The following is a 22,704-nucleotide window of genomic DNA, read 5'->3' on the forward strand; positions in this document are numbered from 1 at the left end:
CTGCCTGCCAACCCATAGCCCCCACTAATCCTTGTCCCCCCCACCCGGTAATCTCAGCTGGGAGGGAAGCGACCAAGGGCAAAGGAACCTCTGATGCAGCAGGGGGAGAGCGGTGGGGGGGCGAAAAGAGAGAGAGAAAAAAAGGGGAGGGTGGCGCATATACCAAACTCCAGAGTACACCTAAAGATACTCCTCCTCTCCTATCCCCTTACTCATTCTCTTTCCGACCCCCTCTCACCACTCCCCCACACCTCTTCTTCCTAGCTACCCGCTGCCATTTTCCCAACCCCGGCCCTCCACTATCCTTTAACCCCTCTAGCCACACTTCAAGGTCTATTTTCTGTAAGTTTAATTTCTCTCAAAAATCACTGAGATCTTCTGGGAACCTCAGCCTTGCCAATTTTCCATCTTTCCATCCAATCAGGCATGCTGGAAAGCTCCAGTTATATTGAACTTTTTTCTCTTTCATACGCTCCAGCAGAGGTTTTAAGGCTCTTCTTCTGGCCAATGTCTCTGGAGCAACGTCAGCAAAAATAAGCAACTTTGTTTCCTCACATTTTATTTTGGTAGTGTCCTGCAAATTTTTCCATATTCTTTCTCTGTCTTCATATTGATGAAATCGGATTATCACATCTCTGGGGCTTTCTGCCAGAACTCCTTGTCTAATCCTATGTACCCTCTGGATTTTCAGATTTTCTGTCACTGGTCTTCCCATTATTGGATTACACACACTCCTTATTTTCTCCCTTAGATCCTCTCCGTGTTCATCTTCTGGTAAACCCTGGATCCTAAGATTATTTCTCTGTCCTATTTCTCCTGATCTTCTAATTTAAATGAGAGCTTTCTCTGTTCTCTACGTATCTCCTCCACCTGCACTTCTAATTTCTTATTTATTTGAGCGTGTGCCTTCATTCTCCCCTCTACTTCTTCTCTCATTAGTATCCGACCCAAGTCATTGCGTAATGTCCCCATCTCAACTCGGGAGACTCCCAACACAGGAGCAGTCTTAAAGAATAAGTTCACCTTTGGGAATATGTTACATGTTCCATCCATTTTTAGGGTGGAACATGTAACATGTTCCCATAGCCGAGCCACTGCCCGCTGCCCCCATCTGAGAGATAGTATGGGGAGAAGTTCCCCCTTACTATCAGTCAGATTTGAAAACAGCGCGGTTGTGCGGGGCGCCGCCCACACAGCCGCATCATTCATTCATGGACTTCCATGAATGTATGAACTTCAGGTCCCGACAGCCTTAGCGGCTGTCAGCTTGTAGTTTTCAATTAACTACTACCGTGCTGGGGAGCGCCGTTGAAGCTTCCTGTCAGAATATCTGCTTGCTCATACATCCCGTACAGCAAGCAGATATTCTGACAAGCCTGCAGGAGATCTGCATGGCATCAGCGATCTACTTATCGCTGGTGCAATGCTTTCCAGGCTCCTGTAGGAAAAAAATACTAAATGCACATTTTTTACTTTAAAAAAAAATGCGTATTTATTATTTTTGTCCAAAAGGTGAACTTATCCTTTAAGACATTAGCTCTGGAGCAAGAGATCGAAGGATTAAAGGAGTGAGCTACACATCTTAGGGTGACATCACCACATCTTGGCATTACCAGTTATTGTTGATCTCTCTCTCTCCTCTCCCCTGCAGCTAACACTGGCTGACACAAGGGAGATCAAGTGACTGGACCGGAAAATAGATAAGTATTCAGATATTTCCTTGTCAGAATAGGTGTTATAAGGGGAGAGGGAGTCTTTTTAAGGTTAGGTAGGTAAATCCTGGAATTTCCACTTTAAGACTGATGCAATAAAGCAAAAGTAAATGAGCTAATGAGCAGCTTCTTGGGAAGGATCTTAGTACATCTGTCATATTAATGTAGGAGGCTGTGCTTTTGAGGGAAATATGAGATTCAGGGTAAGTGTTCTATAGATCAGCCTTATAAAGTGCACATCCTTTTCATCCCCTGTAAGGTTTAGTGCTTGAAAAGCCAAATGCAGTGACCTGTAATTATGATTTTGTGTTGTCTCACTATATACTCCCATATGGAAGAAAAATATATTTGAAATACTACAATTTTGGCCATATTCAATATATTTAAAATAAATAAATAAATATATATATATATACACACGATATTTATTTCAGGTACTTATATAGCACCATCAATTTACGCAGCGCTTTACACACACACACACACATATATATATATATATATATATATATATATATATATATTGTACAGTCACATCAGTCCCTAACATATATTTATATGCTGCATGTTGAAATGCGTTTTTTATATATTACAAAATATATGAAAATATTTTTTAAAATATATATTTTTAAAATATATTCTTCAGATTTTTTTAACATATAAAAAAACTAATTTTAACATATATTTTTACATATATTTGTAAATGCATTCCAAAAATGTAGATTTGTATTTTTAAAGACATACAGTGAGGAACAGAAGTATTTGAACACCCTGCGATTTTGCAAGTTCTCCCACTTAGAAATCATGGAGGGGTCTGAAATTCACATTGTAGGTGCATTCCAACTCCGAGAGACAGAATTTAAAAAAAAAAATCCAGGAAATTACATTGTATGATTTTTAAAGAATTTATTTGTCTTGCACTGCTGAACATAAGTATTTGAACACCTGAGAAACAGCAAGAATTCTGGCTCTCAAAGACCTGTTACTGTGCCTTTAAAAAGTCCACCTCTTCTCCACTCATTTATCTAACTTAGTAGCACCTGTCTGAGCTCTTTAAAGATACCTGTCCACCCCACAGTCAGTCAGACGCCAACTACTACCATGGGCAAGACCAAAGAGCTGTCAAAAGACACCAGAGACAAAATTGTGGACCTCCACAGGGCTGGAAAGGGCTACAGGGCAATTGCCAAGCAGCTTGGTGAAAATAGATCAACTGTTGGAGCAATTGTTAGAAAATGGAAGAGGCTAAAGGCGACTGTCAGTCTCCCTTGGACTAGGACTCCATGCAAGATCTCACCTTGTGGGGTATCACTGATGATAAGAAAGGTGAGGAATCAGCCCAGAACTACAAGGGAGGAGCTGGTCAATGACATGAAGAGAGCTGGGACCACAGTTTCAAAGTTCACTGCCAGTAGAACACAACGCCGTCACGGTTTCAAATCATGCATTGCACGGAAGGTTCCCCTGCTCAAGTCATCACATGTCCAGGCCCGTCTGAAGTTTGCCAATGACCATCTGGATGATCCAGAGGAGGCATGGGAGAAAGTCATGTGGTCAGATGAGACCAAAGTAGAACTTTTTGGTCTAAACTTCACTCATCCTGTTTGGAGGAAAAAGAAGGATGAGTTGCATCCCAAGAACACCATCCCTACTGTGAAGCATGGGGGTGGCAACATCATGCTTTGGGAGTGGTTTTCTGCGAAGGGAACAGGATGACTGCACTGTATTAAGGAGAGGATGAATGGGGCCACTTATTGGGAGATTTTGAGCAACAACCTCCTTCCCTCAGTCAGAGCATTGAAGATGGGTCGTGGCTGGGTCTTCCAACATGACAACGACCCGAAACACACAGCCAGGATAACCAAGGAGTGGCCTAGCCAGTCTCCAGACCTAAATCCAATAGAACATCTTTGGAGGGAGCTGAAACTCTGTGTTGCTCAGCGACAGATCTAGAGGAGGTCTGTGTGGATAAGTGGGCCAAAATCCCTGTTGCACTGTGTGCAAACCTGGTCAAGAACTTCAGGAAACGTTTAACCTCTGTAATTGCAAACAAAGGCTTCTGTACCAAATATTAACACTGATTTTCTCAGGTGTTCAAATACTTATGTTCAGCAGTGCAAGACAAATAAATTCTTTAAAAATCATACAATGTGATTTCCTGAGTTTTTTTTTTCAATTCTGTCTCTCAGAGTGGGAATGCACCTACAATGTGAATTTCAGACCCCTCCATGATTTCTAAGTGGGAGAACTTGCAAAATCGCAGGGTGTTCAAATACATCTGTTCCTCACTGTACAGTATATTTGAAAATGTATTTTTAGAAATATTTTTCATATATTTTGTAATAAAAATGCATTTCAACACACACACATATATATATATATATATATATATTAACCACTTCCAGACCGGACACTTTTACCCCCTTCCTGATCAGGGCAATTTTCAGCTTTCAGCGCTATCACACTTTGAATGACAATTGCGCAGTCATGCAACACTGTACCCAAATTAATTTTTTACCATTTTTTTGAGACAGATAAAGCTTTATTTTGGTGGTATTTATTCACCGCTGGGATTTTTATTTTTTTTTGCTATGTAAATGTTCACAAATGTTCACAAATTTTGAAAAAAAGTGTTTTTTTTAATAAAATTTTGCAAATAAATAATATTTCATCATAAATCTTTGCCCAAATGTATTCCATTATCTTCTTAGTAAAAAAAAAACCAAATTAGTTTATAACCAAAAATTATAATTTTTAAACATTTTTTTTACATTTTTATTTTATTTTTTTATATTATTATTTTTTATTTATTTATTTTTTTTTACATACTGTCATCCTAGCAGTACAGTGTCACCATGGTGACACTGTACTACTTGTGGGGGGTGATAAAGATTTTTTTTTTTACACTGATTGCTTTTACACCCATATAGGATGTAAAAGCAATCATTTTCTCTTTCTCTCTGTGTGCACTCTTGCACTCATTGAGAAGTACTGAGTGAGCTGTGATTGTTCACAGCTTGTCACATGGTACAAGGCTGTTGTGAATAGCCTTGTACCATGTGACCTCTGTGATCATTCACAGATTTCACACGTAGTAAGCAATGATGTCACAAGTGACATCTTGCTTACTACTTTGCATGTGATCACTGATTGGCCAATCAGTGATCACATGATCAGGACCTCGTACAGAGGTCCCGTCCGACGATCGGTGTTTCACTGTGTCCGGAGGACACAGCGGGCACCGGATCGCGGTGCTGCGCGCTCCGAGGGAGCGCGCACAAGCAGGGTGCGGGGAGGCCGTTTAGAAACGGCCACCCGACCCTGCACTGCCACCGTCCGGCCGTTTATATGCAACGGCCGGTCGGGAAGTGGTTAATATATTTTGAAAATATTGAATATGGCCAAAATTGCAGTATTTCAAATATATGTCAATATATTTGGGAAAAATATTTTTAAAATGTATTTCAAATATATTTTTCTTCCATGTGGGCTCTTGGGTAAAGTCTTCTTGAGTCATTTTTTGTAACCTGAATAATTTAAAACAAAGCCAGTATTTCACATGTAGTGTGTACCCAGCCATGTTTCAAGTCAGCACATACTGTGGAATTTAGATGGCCCCCTATAGGACTTGATTAATCATCTGCATTGCTGCCAAAAGGCAAAATATCATCACCAAATCAATACCTAATTAGCAGCAATTGGTGTAATCAACTTCCTACTGTCTTACATGGAGAACAAGGCAGGTGGCTGTAAATAGCTACCGTTTGTCTCTGTTAACATTTTTAAGTGAATACCTGCAATTGTGATCTATAGAAGCAGACAAATGCATGTAGAATAAAATAAGTAAATGTGCATTAATAAGATCTGACATGAGAAGAAAATCTAAAGTGGAATATTTCAAAGCTGCAGGTCAGTGCTATATTGGGTGTGACTTGCCTGACATCTGTGCGACTTCATGCATAGATGTCTATGCAAGTCACACCTGAAATCGCAAAAAATAGCGCAGGAACCTTTTTTTCAAATCGGTGTGGCACAGCAAAGTCAGAGTCACACCAATTTGAATGGTTCCGTTGCCAACAACAGGGTGCGACTGCACACCGGTGTAACTTGTCATGTGATTTAACTGTTCCAAATCGCATGACAAGTCATTCCAGTGTGAACCAGGGCTAAAACACACCAAAAAAACAAGTATGCTGCATTTTAGACATCCAATATATATTAGATATACATTACATTTAAAGGTGATCAGCATTATGTAAATAATCTTATCATTGTGTAACCACTTGAACTCCGGAAGGTTTTACCCCTTCATGACCAGAGCATTTTTTCCTATTTAGCACTGTGCTACTTTAACTGGTAATTGCGCTGCCATGCTACCCAAGTTAAATTTATATTCTTTTTTTTTCACACATATAGAGCTTTCTTTTGGTGATATTTGATTAACACGTTTTTTTTTATTTCTTGTGATATAAATGAGAAAATATTGACTTTTTTTTTAAACTATATTTTTTACTTTCTGCTATAAAATGCTATAAAATATCTCAAATTTTAAAAACAAAAATCACATTTATTCATAAATGTTGGTAAAAATGTATTTTGCTTCATGTCTTTGGTAAAAAAAAAATCCAAGTAAGTATAGATTGATTGTTTTATGTGAAAGTTATAGTGTCTGCAAACTCTGGTATATATAGTGGAATTTTTATTTGTGTATTTATTTTTATACTACTAATGGCAATGATCAATGACTTATAATGGAACTGCGATAGTGCAGTAGGCAATCTGACACTAACTGCCACCTCCAGTGACCCTAATACAGTGATCAGTGATAATACTATACAATGTCACTACAAATGACACTGGCTGGGAAAGCGTTAACACCTAGGGTGAACAAGGGGTTAAATGTGTGCCTAAATGGTGCCCTGCTTTGCAGGGATGAGAAAGAGAGAGATTGTTTTCTCTGTACAGAGTCCTGTGTTGTTTGTCAACACAGGGCTCTGGCAGTGGTGTATTTAGGTCTGTGCTGCCCTAGGCAACACAAAAGTCATCTGCCCCCACAGACACTGACCAATACAACCCCCCCTTCCCCCTCCTGCGGAAAAAGCCTGACATTGACCAACAACGCCCCTGCCACCCACTGGGGAGAGCCTTCTACTAACCCCCCCCCCGGTGATAGACAGACACTCATCTTCACAGCTCAGGACATCCCCAGGAACGAGAGTCAGGCTCTACGTACACCATCAAGCAGTCCATAGCCTCTCTCGGATCCCACCTGGTTCTCATGGTGCGCGTGTCCTTTCTTTCATCCCTTCTTCTGGGGGAGGTGCTGCCCCCCTGAAAAATGCCGAAAAATACCAGTACAGAAGTAGATATTAGTACTTTTAGCTGGTAAACATATAAAAATGAACCTAGAGCTCCACCTATTGGCTAAAAATATTAATATTCAGTATTTTATATACCTAAAAATTGAATTTTTACAAATTTATTTTTTTTAGTCCATAATAAAAAAAAACATAAACTAAACACTGCAAATTCCCTTGAAAACGACTCTGTTACTAAAATCCAAATGCAAATAAAAGAGTGTGATTCCTCCCACTAAGCCCTATATCACTACAAGACTATTTCTCAGCATTACAGCAGCATTCACTGCCATGGACGGCAAGAGAGGCAATATTTTGCTTTCTTTTTTACATACTGTTGTATGATTTGGAGCTTTAGAGAATTTGCCATTTAGTATACAACTACCACTCAAAGTAGATGTTAACCCTAGGGACCTTTTCACTTGGTGCTGCTTCTGTTTAGCAGGGGATCTGTGGAGCTCAAATAGATGGATGTAATTTTTTTGGCATCCTTGCCTATTCAGTTTGTGTCCACATTTAGACAGCAGGCAGTTGCAGACCGGTTATAGCTCTATGGGTGGTTGGATGTAAGTGGAGTTGTGTCCTTTTACGTCAGGCTATTTCCAATCCATCCATCCAAGTTTACATCTAAAAAAATAAAAAGGTCTCTTTTTTTTTTTTTTTTTTTTTAGCAGACCTGGTTGCACTCATAAGTCGGCAGACAGAGGTCCATTTACATCAGCCTGCTCATAGTTTTGCATGGAGCTTCCAATCAGGTCCACCTGAAAGATGGGTAAGACGGCCAGATTGGAAAGACCATATGAAAGGGCCCTAAATGGATGACATTTACATTACAAAAGTTCTATGTATCATTAAAAATAAAAAGGTTTTGTTTGCGTAATGAATGTGTCTTGAAACGGCCACTTGTAGTCTCCATTCTGATGTTCCTGTGATAGAGTAACAACACAGGAACCCAACTGCAAGACAATGACAGAGCATTGTCAACCTATAACAGGACATGTCTGACCATGGACCTTCATGGCAGGATCACCAGGAATTATTTTAGTGAACGCTCCAGATTTAAAAATATCGGATATGATTTTTAAAACTTACTTTAACATGTTAATGCTTATATTAAAGTTTAAAATGTCGGTTTAATTATGTGTAGCACCTTACTCTAATTAGGCTGGTAGGATAAATTTAGTTTTTGGCTTCATTGCAGTCAGTGGAACAGGGATCTATTGTTTTTGTCTGGTCAGGGCTTTCTAAACTGGGCATTAGATTTATCCTATCTGCTTCTGGAAGAAGCTTCCAGAATATAGGCTGGGCAGAGTCAAATGTCCAGTATGACTATTTACCATGCCCCAGCCAATCACTGAAAGGAAGCATCCAGGAGGAAGCTGGGGAGGTGATATATGTTCAGGAGGCCTTTCCAGAGTGTTCTTCTACTGCTAACAGGGTTCCAGTTTTCTGTGGGCGAAAGACAAAAGTTGCACTCTGGCCCTCAGCAGGAACTGGACAGAGGTCCTGAAGAATATTGTTAAAATAATTTTTTGCTGGAGGGCACTGTCCTGAAGTCCTGGTCTGGAGAAGGATCTTTTATCTCCCTCATTGAAGATCTACCTTTGGTGGCAGATAGCTTCTGGGACATTTTGAGTAATACCTGGTTTTTAAACTTTAGTGTGTGCCTGCAGCTATAAGGATTTGTGCTAGGCATTTGTCCTCATACAGTTTGCTGCTATAGTTTTGGAGTATCCTGAACCCCCTCTCCTGTCTCAAGTTATTCTAAACATTCTAAAAAGAAATCTCCTAGAAAGGGGCGGACTGACCATTTAGAAACTCGGGCTCTGCCCGAGGGCCCGGGGTCAGTAGGGGGCCCCATGAGATGCCCCTGGTACCTTTTCCATAGGCTTTTTTGAGTTTGGGCAAGGACACAGGGGTCCCATAATCCACTATTTCCCGGGGGCCCCATGAGTTGTCAGTCCGCCCCTGCTCCTAGACTGAGCCTGTATTTTCAATGTGAATTGATCTGTGCTTGTAGATGGCAGCCTCTGTACTATTGTGGGAGAACCTTTGTAATTTACAGTGGCCCCTCTGGGGTTAAGTGCTACATAGTCTTTATCTCCCAACTCCAGGAAACTTTCCCTTACAGTGGGCTGAGTCTGCAATAGAAGGATTGACTGCTATTTTAGGTCTAGGAGGGAAGAGAAGCACTTCTTCTTAGCTGTTCCTCTACTTCCCTGGCAGACAATGCTCCCCCATGCTCCTGCAATGTCCTCACTTCTACTGTAGAGTTATGGACCCTGCAATGGCCATGACTTCAGAACCTTAGACCACAAGAGCATGGGTGAGATGACAATGTGGGGACCGGTGTAGCAGCCTTGAGAAGTGGAGTATATATAGTTACATAGTTAGTCTGGTTGAAAAAAAACACACGTCCATCTTGTTAAATCACTAAAAAGCAAAACAAAATATTTTTAAATGTATACAATCCTATATACACAATTCTATACCCACAGGTAATGGGTAAGTAAATTTCTTTTTTTTCTCCCTCTACACCTATAGGAGCAGTTACCCCTTGCAGTGCAGGCCCAGCCCCACTGCAAGGGTGACTTGTCAGGTTTCTTGGAGTTGGCCTTTAAAAATAAATGCAAAATTTTTCTTAAAGTGGAACTTCATCCAAAAGAGAAAGTTCAGCTTGTTTGCACCCCCCCCCCCTTTTACTGTCACATTTGGCACTTTTTTGGGAGGGAGTGGGTACCTGGTTTTGACAGGTACCTGCTCCCACTCCCGATCAGATGAGTCGGAAGTTCACCCCCCCTCCTTTTTCCCCCACAGCCTTCTTTGACACCAGAAGCCTGCAGGACCATTCACAAAACACAGCACACTTCGCACATGTGCAGTAGTGCAATTTCTCTTCTTAAGATGCTGGCGCCTGCCCCTTAAGCCGATTGAAGAATCAGCTCAGGTGAGGACATCACTGGATCGCTGGACAGGTATTTGTAGCTACTGACTTTTATTTTTTTGGGGGGAAACTAGAGCCTTGCTTTAAGGTTTATAAATTTGCATGAAAAGACTTAATAAATGTTGAGTATAAACAAATGATTGGATTAGGTAATACATCTTTCTATTAGAATATATGCATGTACTTTTTTTTAAATAAACAGCCTTGCCATCAATATAGTTGTATTGCTACGTGTAAATTATGAAGATGTAATTTTTTAAATTTCTTTATAATTGGCAGTCAATCTAGAAATGGGAAAGCTTTGGTCTTCTGTTTTTTTTAAATTTTTATTAATTCTTCATTATAGTTACTTAAAATGTATTCCAAAAGCTTTTAGCAAAGCTAAAATTTGCTGTATTTTCTACTGATAAAGCAGTCCGGGGAATTCAGTGCCTAACTGCTCCATAAATCAGCATGAGAAAGTTAATTAATTTTTACAGAGCTATTTCAAATTTTATTGTGTGACTGAAGTATTTTAATTAAACAAAGAATTAACTGAGGCGGCTAGCAGCCATAGAAACTGCCGGATGGGGTTCTTTAATTTGAGAGCCTCTGTTTATTTGTACTAAAGAGCAGTCAGGAGGTTAAATTGACAATGTATAAATTACACATGGGTGTCACTGGGAAAGGTCTGGGCTAGCACAGATAAAAATGTGTTTATTTTATTATGGGGGATCGGTGAAGGAGTGAAAGCTGCGCTCTATACAGAGGTAATGGAGTCCTTTATAATGTGTTTAATTTAGGGTACATGTTTTATAACAGCAATATTAATGCAAGATAAATTATTCCGGTCGCAAAATGTAATCGGTCAGCTTGGTGCATTCTATAAATAGAACTATGCAGTATGCTTTTCTTACCATGGCGAAGAGGTGTTTAGCTTGAAACAACATATGGATTCAGTGTAAAGCCTCATTCCCACGGGCATACTATAGAGCACTCTAGTGTGAGGGCCATGTTTGCCTGCACAAGGATGCAGAGGTGCTCCATGCATCCCCATGCAGGCAGTCCCATTCATGTTAATTGAGACAAAGCTGCTGCCTCCAATTTGACAGGTATGAGGGTGCACGGTCCTGAACACACACTGTCTGTAATCAGGGTCCTGCACCTACACCTGCACAGTTGTCATACTGGAAACAGCGGCTGTGTGTGTGCAGTTGCTGCATCCCAATAGACATGAATGGGACTGTCTGCACAGGGATGCATGGAACAGGGGCGAACTGACAACTCATGGGGCCCCCGGGCAATAGGGGATCATGGGGCCCCTGTGTCCTTGCCCAAACTCAAAAAAGCCTATGAAAAAGGTACCAGGGGCATCTTATGGGGCCCCCTACTGACCCCGGGCCCTCGGGCAGTGCCCGAGTTTCCAAATGGTTAGTCCGCCCCTGGCGTGGAACATTTATGCATCCCTATGCAGGCAAAAACAGCCTTACCACAAGTGTAGGCTTTAGTACACCCATAGGGATGAGCCCTTAAAGTAACATTAAAGCTTCAGGTTTTTTTTTTCAATTAAAATAATAAACGTGTTATAATAATAATAGTAATAATAATAATATACTTACAGTAGCTGCTCTGTGCAATGTTTTTGCACAGAGCAGCCCCGATCCTCCTCTTCTGGAGTCCCCCTTTTTGGCGAATGACCCCATAGAAAGACACTTTCTATAGGGGCACTAGCGTGGGCTCACTCCTGTGCTGCCTTGCCTGTCTCCTCTGTGACCAGGCGACTTTGCCCCCACTCCCTCATCACAGCATGTGATTGACAGTAATGGATCCCGCTGCTATCAGTCTGCCCAGTGAGGAGGTAGACAGCGGTGAGAGCCGCGGCTCGCTTGGGTTGTCACCTCATCCCTTTAAAACTGAACACATATTAATGACACAGGTTCTGAGGCTAATTTATTGCAGATAAGGCACTAAGTGAGTTTAATTACCATCCTAATCAGCCTGAGAACATGTGTAATTAATATATGTTCAGTTTTAAAGTGATGAGGTGGCAACCTTACTGCTCGCATGTACATCACTGGATTGGGATTGGGCTAAGGTAAGTATAAAGGGGGGCAGGGGGGATCCTGCAGCATAGAAGGTTTTTTTTACCTTAATGCAAATAATGCATTAAAATAAAAAAAAACTAAAAGCTTTAAAACCACTTTAAAGTTATCTATCACAACATGCCACTGAAACTGCCCTACTAAAACTCACTAACGACCTACTAACTGCTAAAACCAACGGCCATTACTCCATACTCATACTCCTTGACCTTTCTGCTGCCTTTGACACAGTCAAGCACCTGCTCCTCCTCAGTAAACTCCACTCCATTGGCCTCCGTGACTCTGCTCTCTCCTGGTTCTCCTCTCACCTTTCTCAGCACACTTTCAGCATCACATACAACTCCTTCACTCCTCTTCCTCTTTCCGTTGGGGTACCTCAAGGCTCCATCTTTGGGCCCTTCCTTTTCTCTCTCTACACCTCCTCCCTGGGCCAACTGATTCCCATGGCTTCCAATACCACCTCTATGCTGATGACACACAGATCTATCTCTCCACTCCCCAGCTCACCCCCTGTGAAGGATTTTCCGACAAGAAGAATCGCGATCGGGAACGCGCATGCGCAAAGGAGATCCCGCAGAAGAATTGCCGGTTGTGCGCAGGCGCGCAGGAATGCGCGATTGCGCACATGCACGCACACGTGCAAATGCATGGTGAAGATTGGCGCCAGACGGGCCATTTAAGGAGTGCCTCTGCTCAGATTCAGTGCTGACTGGTCTTCAGCTCCCCCCTGTGTCCTGCTTGTTCCTGTATGATTCCTTTGTTGCTGACCTGGCTTGTTCCTGACCCGACTGCGATTACTCTCCTGCTCCTGGTTCCTGACTTTGGCTCTGCTCCTGACTTTGGCTTTTCCTTCTGATTCTGTACTGCGCTGCCCGACTGTTGATGACCCCGGATATCCTATGACTCTGCTCCAGTCCTGTGTCCTTGCTACCTACCTTGCTCTGCTGCACAGCTGGCAATCCACAGAACCTGCCTGGTCTATTTCTACGGTGCCCAAATCAGAGGATACTCTGCCTACCAAGGTCATCATCTGCAAGAGCCGCAAGCAACAACCACTGGCGCTCTTGCCCCCTGGTCCCTAGACTCCCTCTGTTCCAACCTCCGCAATCCACCCCCGCAATCTCCTCACGTATCACAAATCTACTTAGTAACATATCAGTATGGATGTCACATCACTCCCTTAAACTCAATCTTTCCTAAACCGAGCTTGTAATATTTCCTCCTCCCCGATCCCCCACTTGCGACTTTACCATTAAGATCAACAGCACAACCATTGGTCCTTCCCCTCATGCCAGGGTTCTAGGTGTAATCCTCGACTCTGACCTCTCCTTTGGGCCCCACATCCACTCACTCACTGGCTAAATCCTGCTGCCTCAACCTGAACAACATTTCCAAAATGCCATTTATGACCAATGACACCATAAAACAACTTATCCACGGCTTGGTTATATTCCGCCTTGATCACTGTAACTCCCTCCTCACTTTCTTACTGCTACACAGGTTATTCCCCCTTCAGTCTATTATGAATGCTGCTGCTAGACTCATACACCTTACCAACCGATCAGTGACTGCTGCCCCTATCTGCCAATCCCTCCACTGGCTTCCACTAACCCAACGTATAAAATTCAAAATACTAACCACAGCTTACAAAGCCATCCACAACACTGCCCCTAGCTACATCACCAACCTCATCCACAGGTATCATCCAAATCGCCTGCTCCGCTCCTTCCAAGACATCTTGCTCTCTAGCTCCCTCGTCACCTCCTCCCACACTCGCCTCCAGGACTTCTCCAGAGCCTCTCCCATACTCTGGAACAACCTACCTCAGTATGCCCGGTAAGCCCCCACCCTGTCTACCTTTAGGCGATCTTTGAAAACACACTTATTCAGGGAAGCCTAACCCACCTCCACCTAAGAACTGTACTTGAGCCACCTCCATCAGATCATCCCCTGCAGCTATCAGCTTTTTTACCACCTCACCCTTCCTTTAGATTGTAAGCTCCATGAGCAGGCCCCCCATATTCCTAATGTACTGAAATGTATTGTATTCGTACTGACTACCTTTACATTGTAAAGCGTTGCACAAACTGTTGTCTCTCTCTATTTTCATTGGACAGAGAGGCAGCAGCAGGAGCCATTAGCTCCTGCTGCACTCAATCACAGCCAATGAGGAGAGAGAGGTGGGAGGGGCTGAGCCACACTCTGTGTGTCAATGAGCCGGCTCGGGAGTGAGCCCACACAAGTGCTCCAATAGCAAGCTGCTTTCTTTGACGGCACTCAGCATGGGGGAGTGCCGGTGGGGGACCTCAAAAGAGGAGGATCAGGGCTGTTCTGTGTAAAACCAGGTAAGTATAACATGTTTGTTATCTTTTTTTTAAATTGTATTTAGAGTCACTTTAAAGTGACACCTTATTCTTTCCAATTCAGGACAAAGTGAAAGTGTTTTGTAAATGGTTTCCTCCCTCAAACCCAAGATACTTACTTTGCCAGTGCATCCTCACCACTCTTCAGGGGACTGAGATTGAGCACTGCAGTCACTTTTGCAGCAGTTGTTTTCTTATTTTGGGTCGTAATCCTGTGCAATGTCATGTCTCTTTTGACCATGTTATTATTATTATTATTATTATTATACAGGATTTATATAGCGCCAACAGTTTGCTCACAATATAATGGGAGACAATACAGCAACAATACAGTTCAATACAAGAGGGATAGGAGAGCCCTGCTCCTTGGAGCTTACAATCTAGGAGACCATGCTTACGCTTATGAATTGACAGTTTCCCGGAAACTGTATATGCCGTCATAACCTTTGATGCTGTACCTTGTGACCCAGAAATTAAATTGGCAATTTCAAGAGGCACCAGCTAAGCGGCACCAACAATTTGCCCTCTTTAAAGCTCAGTAAGCCTTGACATGACTCCATATTACTAGCAGCACACGCAGTGAATGACAGAAGTGAGGATTCCCAGCTGTTAGCTAGATGTCTCTTCACACAGCAGAAGCAGAAGAATGTTACATCACTCCCACTTTCAACACAAAACATGTTGTCACTTTCACACCTGCAAATCATGTAGTGTTTCCTTTTTTTTTCTAACCTCTGTATATTTAGTTCATATTTAAATATAGTCTTAATATGAACTAAATAGTGAGATTTGATATTTAACTGAAGTTTCACTTAAAATTCAGTGGTTAGTTTTTGTATTAATTGCAGCTTTGAAGTAGAGTTCTATATAATGTTTGTTTTACTATCTGATATTATTTATCCTGTACCTTTATCACAAGTCATACATTCTACTATCAAAATCTGTGATGCCAAATGCAGCTGGCCTAATTTACAGGAGGTGGAAATATTCGTACAAATAAATTGTGTGAATATTCACTTCATTTATCCAATCATGTTAAAAGCAAATACGTGAAACAGGAGTTTCCTTTTCACACACTTGGATAAATGAAGTGAATAGTAACACAATTTATTTTGGTTGGTTTACAAAAGGCAAATAGGATGTTCACTCTGCAAGGGATTGTGCACTTAGCTTAGAGAATGTGGAGAAAAATTGCTTTGCAAAGAATACTCAATCATGTGCAATGAATAAAAACAGTACTTGTGCTTGCACATGATTGGATAATAGAAGTCAGCAGTGCCTCACCTCATCCACTAAGCTCCAGGGAAAATTATTTAGTAACTCTTTTGTCTTTAGCAAATCAACCCCATTGCATGATGAATCTTAAACCCCTTAGTGAATGATCACCACCAAGTATCCATGGAAAAAATTGGGAGAGATGTTTGTTTACACTGATACAGATAGCAAAAGACTTATACCATGCAATAAGGTAAGTACACCATGAAAGAGTGGGGGTATTATCAAAACTGGAGCAGCCAGAATTTAGAATAGCAGTGCATGGCAATGAATCAGCTGCTATTTTCAGCTTGTTCAGTTTGTTCAGTTACGTTTTGAAAATGAAAGCTTGAAGTTGATTGGTTGTAATGCACAGCTGCTCCAGTTTTGATACATTCTCCTTCATGTATTCTTGGCCGTATAATTCAGAATTCACTTCAAATATGTGTAGCCAGGTGTGCTGCCAGCTACATGTGCCTCTCTCCTTTCACTTCCCTCTCCCCATTGTCAATGTGTAGCAGCAGCCTCCACTCACCCTTAGCTTCCCTACTGTGTGTGCAGACTTGTATCTGTGTGAAATCCCCTCCTTGTTCCTGCACCCCCCCTCTCCAGCAGCGAATTTGAGCAAATAGAGAGCAGGAGAGCTTGATTCAATTGGAGCATCAGATAGAGGCCTTGCTTTACAGCAGTGGATCATGGGATATGTAGTCCTTAAAAGGGCACAATTTAATACAAGTGAATGGAGCTAGCAGGGGATGGACCCTATCCTTGTGATCAAGCCATTTTTTGGTGTGTCAAGGAAACGGTGGTTTCTGAGTGGAGACATCATGGTTGCAGCTACTTTATGGATGTTCAAACAAAATAACCCAGAAAAGCAGTGTTTGGAGTGAAGCTCTCATTCACATATTTTTTCCAATGTTGAGCGAAGATGGGCTTTCTTCAGCCAGCATCATTTCATCCCATAGACAAGGTAAAGGAGTGGGTTTGGAGCAGTGCTGAGGGTCTAGGATATTTTACCTATGCAGTCAGTGGAGTCTGAAATTCTTATCTACCATCCTCCATTCTTGTTCCAGGTCAGTGACTTGGCATTTAAAATAGAAAGTCAATAATGACAGCTGTCCTAGCTCTATCTTTACAGGTTTCCCTTCCAGGACACTCTAACCATGATTCCTGTAAAAATTCCACTCCCTTTATTTCTGGACAATGATAATTATTAGTATTCAGCAAGCAAGAATGGCTAAAATCCATGAATGTTGTGCGTTTATCTCTAATGCATTTTGAACATGAACTCCTAATTGTAAAGCATGCAAATCAGAAAACTGCAAAAATATGATTACTATGATTTCTTTTTTTTTTTTTTTTGAGATCTCTGGGGTTGGTTTACTAAAGGCAAATAGGAATGTGAATGTTTCTGTAGCTTAGTGAATAGGGTGAAGCGATGCTGACATCCATCATCCAATCAATCAATCAATCAATCAATCCAAATACTGTTTTTTTTTCTTTGCATGTGCATGGGTATTTTTTTTACTTTTTACCACATTCACTAAATTTAGACATTAGCAGAATTTATTTAAACATTTTCCTTTTAAGAATGTTCATTCATTTTCTAACCAATAGTGGGGTCAAACAGACATTCGATTGTGACCACAGTGACAAGAAAATTCGAAGGATCAGGATGAATTTTTTTTTTTTTGAATGAACAAATTTCTAACAATGAATGTGGTTTTCATTCAAGAAATTCCATTTATTCCAAAATTGAATGTTTAATGCAAACTAAATCGTGAGCTTCTTTTAAGCAACATTCGTCAAACCATCAAATATACTGGGAATTTGTGTACAAATTTTCATGCAAAAATCTAATAGTATACAGCCAGTTTAAGAGAAATTATTTTGCAATGTAAACATCCTATTTGTCTTTCTTAAATCAAACCCATTGAGCTAGAATCATTTTCACAAATAATCAGCGACAGTATCAACTGGGTATATCAGATAAAGCTTGTAGAAACAGTCTCAGTGCTAACACTTCAGCATATAGAAGTCATTTTTACTCATACAGCAGACGGTGAACATGATAACTGGCTATGTGTCATAAGTCAATACTCCATCAGTCCTAAAGGACCCCTCCATAAACGGATCTTTCAACTGTGTGTAGACAGATTGCACTAAGAAGTATTAATCATGTATCATGAATTTCCTTAACGCAAATGATGAATAAGCTTAGGAAACTAGGGTGTAACCTTTGCATATGACTACAAATGGATAAAGCAAATGGATAAAGCAATTCATCACAACAATCTGGCCCTCCTTGCCCTCCTACTGATTTGATCGTATATGGCTTTTCTTAGGAAATGTTATATATGATATCAGTCTTATCCCACCTCCGCTCCAGCTGCCTGGTAGCCTCGTGTTCTGGTTAGCCGTCCTTCATACTTCAACACAATCTCTTTAGCCTGTCTGTTTGATGGAGACAAAATGCAATACTATTTTTATTAGAGACCAGGTCGACCTCAGGCTTCTAAATATATATTGATTTTATCTGATGCATGTAGCAATGAATAAAGGGGCAATTCACACTCTGTAGATTTTTTTCAGACCTACATAAGCCTAGATTCCTATATTCACTATGCAATTACATGAATATTGCTTTAGAATAGTGAGACCTTTGTTCTTTCCTTACTTTAGGGTCATGAAATAAGAGGAGGGCACTCTTTGAGTCTAGAGGAAAAGAGGTATGTGGAAAGACTTCCATAAAAGATCACTTTGATTGTGTTTTTTTAAAAAAGCAATAGATTTCTAAATGCACAGAATAAACTATGTTGAATGTATAAGTATTTACATATTTACACCATAGATCATTGATCCAGGTAATATATGACTGACTTAGAGCAGTGGTCTTTAAACTGTGGCCATAGACCAGATGCCGCCCTTTGCTAACCTTTTTCTGTTCCTTGGGGCACTATTCCTCCCACTAATATTAGGCACTATACCTCCCACTGATACAAGGCACTATTCCTCCAACCGGGTACCAATGATGAGGCACTATTCCTCCAACCAGATACCAATGATGAGGCACTATTCCTCCAATCGGATACCAATGATGAGGCAATATTCCTCGAACTGGATACCAATGATGAGACACTATTCCTCCCACCGGATACCAATGATGAGGCACTATTCCTCCAACCGGATACCAATGATGAGGCACTATTCCTCCAACCGGATACCAATGATGAGGCACTATTCCTCCAACTGGATACCAATGATGGAGCACTATTCCTCCAACTGGATACCAATGATGAGGCAATATTCCTCGAACTGGATACCAATGATGAGACACTATTCCTCCCACTGGATACCAGTGATGAGGCACTATTCCTCCAACTGGATACCAATGATGAGGCACTATTCCTCCAACTGGATACCAATGATGAGGCACTATTCCTCCAACCGGTTACCAATGATGAGGCACTATTCTTTAAACCAGATACCAATGATGAGGCACTATTCCTCCAACCGGATACCAATGATGAGGCAATATTCCTCAAACCGGATACCTATGATGAGGCAATATTCCTTGAACTGGATACCAATGATGAGGCACTATTCCTCCAACCAGATACCAATGATGAGACACTATTCCTCCCACTGGATACCAGTGATGAGGCACTATTCCTCCAACTGGATATCAATGATGAGACACTATTCCTCCCTCCGGATACCAATGATGAGGCACTATTCCTCCAACTGGATACCAATGATGAGGCACTATTCCCCCCACTGAAATGAAGCATTATAGTATTCCCCCCACTGGATACTAATGATGGGGCACTATTCCTCCATTTGCACAAACAATAGGGCAATTTTCCTTCCACTAATACCAATAATGGGACACTATTCCTCCTAGTGATAGTGACCACAGCTGCTTTTTAGTTTATTTTACTTCTTGTGACAAACACACCGGAAGCGCTACTTACTCTCACTGTTTTCAGGACATATTCTACCTCCACTGGCCAAAGTCCAGCCCCTCTAAAGTTTGAAGGACAGCAAACTGCTCCTTTGTTTAGAAAGTTTGGAGAGCCATGCCTTAAGAGGATCTGGAAGGAATTACCTTTGGGTTTAGGGGTCCATATATGTAGGTTATCGACTTATTTATTTATTTTTCTTTCGGTTGAACTTGACGGACTTTTTCAACTTTACTATGTAACTATGTCTTCCATATGGCGCTGTATTAAAGTTTCAGTGAGCCACACTTACTGGTATGGCTTATTCAGTAATGCAGAGCAAAAAAATAGAGCAATAATGAGGTGCAGACACGATTCAAATAAGATCAGCCAAGGATGGTTTCTGATTCTTTACTGTTAGCTGAAAGTGTTAGATGGACTAGTACATTTAGAACCACTAACAAATTGAATCCATACTCCACAGCAAACAGTTTTTCCTTTTGGGATAAAGGTTTTGCATGAATAAATAAAAGCTGATCATTTTAGTCACCCTCATCTAGGTAAGCTGATACATTCTGCTGGAGAGTTTGTGCTGTGAAAAAAACAGATTTGCTGGCTGGACACCAGATGAAAATAAAAAAAAGAAAGCCTAAAAAAGGAAACTAATGCAGCCACCACATCTAAGAATTGGTAAGCTGCAAGATAATAAATGTTTTCCTTTTGGATTTATTACCGCTTTAACAACATAAATCATGAAATAAAATAAATGAACATTTTTTTTTCTTCGAATGTTAAAACTAAAAAAAAACAACAAGAGATCACACTTTGAATAATGTAGTCTGCATTATTGAATTCAATGCAGATAAATCTGGCTATTCTAGTAACATTTTGTTTGGAAGTTTTTGTTTTAAAAACATCAGTTTGATTCTCTGTAATTGTTACTGGGGTCAAAAAACATTAGTTTTGATGAGAAAATTCAAAGGAGTGGGGATGGATATTTTTTCTCATTCATTTTAAAATCAAAGGTTGAAAGCTAAAGAAATTAAGTACTCAAGTACAAATGTTCCTACAAAAATCTAAATCTGTTACATATTTTTGGGTTTTAACAATGAGTGTGGTAACAAATGAATATATCCAAGTTTTAAAAGTTAGAAATGCCTATTATTGCATGTAAACCACCAAGGTGTTTATTAATGGCTAATTTATAGGTTGGAATTGAAATGATGATAAACTAAAGGAAGCAAAAGGATTGCCAGAACATGAATGGGTAAGAAAAAAGAGGGGCAGTTGGGAAAAGAGATGGCTAAGGGGGAATCTGAATCTATCACTTAATAGCAATCAATACTATCAGAAAGAAGTAAATTGGTTACATTAATTTCTGGGTGAGCATAGGTGATCCAAGCTTTCCAGACTTTTATACATCTTTTATGTGTGTCCAATCAGCTTGTTTTAATGCTCATAGTACTCATATAATACTGTGAGAACCTACTGAGAACTGTGATATGTGGTTCTAAAGCCACAGTTTGGGGATCCCTGGTACAAGTGTCTCTTTGATCCTTCACCTTGCGTCCGGACCTTAACACGTAACTTTAATTGACCTATTTGCTTCTATCTATGCCTCATATATGTATATAATCACCAGCATGGTATGCCCATTTGTATATTTTTTATGCATTCGCTACATACATAATGGAGAAAAGGAATGTTTACAATAAATTAAAAACATACTTGAGTGAGCGCAGCTTTTGTCGCATTGGCCAGGGTCTACATCGAATGTTTGCAACAAGTTCCTTTTGCATCTGAATATTCTGGAAAATTGTTTCTGGGTCATTGTTCTCCTCTTTTCCTTCTGCATTTTCATCTTCATCTGAAATGCTGCAAGAACAAAAACAGGCAAAAAAAAAGAGAAACTTGTTTGAAGTATTCTATCACTGGCATAAACATTTTAAAAGGCAAAGGATGAAAAATTGTGTTATTGGTGTTTCAAATGTATGGCTTTATTTCTTGCTAAGGTATTTTTGAAAAAAATGTATTTAGATGACAAACAAATTGAAAGCAGAGGACTCAAGTAAACATCCTAATAGATATCACAGAGTATCAGCTAAACACCATGTGCTGTCCAAGGTGCTGAATCTGTCAGTTCATTGAAATGTACTACAGTATGTTGCTTATGTCTTGAAAATGTTTAATTTCATGACCAATGTAATAATAATAGTAATAACAATTACATCATTTATTATTATTATTATTATTATTATTATAAGTAGTAGTAGTAGTAGTAGTAGTAGGAGGAGGAGTACAGTAAGGTGATTCAAACATACTTGGGACAAGCATAGATCTATACTAAGGGGGGAGGGGGCAGACTTGATGGACCACTTAGCCCTTTTTCTGCTGCCACTTTTCTATTTTTCTATTATTATTATTATTAATAATAATAATAATAATAATAATAATAATAATAATACATATATACACAAGAAAATAGACAAACATTAACAATGTTTTTTGCACAATATATAATTTTAGACAATGCTTTACAAGATATATGATTTTATTGTACATTTTTTTCAAATAATCACTTTCACAAAGCCGTGCAATTTTTAAACGAGCCATTTCACTGAAAGGATAAAGTGCATAAAATGTTTGAGTGTACTGTACAGTAACATTTTAAATGTTAGCTTATTCTATAAACTGATTTTAGAATGACATACATCCTTGAATGATAATCCTACCATACCACTACAGTCATTGCATAGAAGATATAATACGTAGTGAATAAATGCCAAGCTTACCTCTGTGGAGGGACTTGGTAGATGCTGGTATTCCTCCTGACACTTTTATATCTTTTAGTTGACTTTGTAGGTTTTAGTGCGGCAGACACACTCACCGTTGTCATTTCAGTACAATCCTTCCTCTGTCAGGAGGAGCTGAGCTCTGTGCTTATTAGAACATTCTCCTCCTGTTTTATTGCCTGGAACGCCTACCCCTGTAACATAGCTCAGAGCTATAAGTCTCTAATGTCACATTTATCTTACATGGGCTCACATGCACT

General features: G+C 40.3%; 1 protein-coding gene across 1 annotated transcript in view; it reads right to left on the reverse strand.

Moving 5' to 3' along the window:
* TMC3 (transmembrane channel like 3) overlaps positions 1-22,581 on the reverse strand; it is a 96,652-nt gene extending 74,071 nt beyond the window's left edge. Inside the window, exons 1-3 of the mRNA XM_089676415.1 lie at positions 22,445-22,581; positions 21,381-21,527; positions 18,090-18,165 (exon numbers count right to left, since the gene is read on the reverse strand). Coding sequence (XP_089532541.1) covers positions 18,090-18,165; positions 21,381-21,527; positions 22,445-22,548 — 327 coding nt within the window. The 5' untranslated portion in view covers positions 22,549-22,581. The remainder of the gene's footprint in view (positions 1-18,089; positions 18,166-21,380; positions 21,528-22,444) is intronic.
* Between the last annotated feature and the right edge of the window lie 123 nt (positions 22,582-22,704).

This window comes from Staurois parvus, unplaced genomic scaffold, assembly GCF_062004578.1.
Source record: "Staurois parvus isolate SC_StPar_1 unplaced genomic scaffold, SC_StPar_1.0 ptg000168l, whole genome shotgun sequence".
NCBI lineage: Eukaryota > Metazoa > Chordata > Amphibia > Anura > Ranidae > Staurois > Staurois parvus.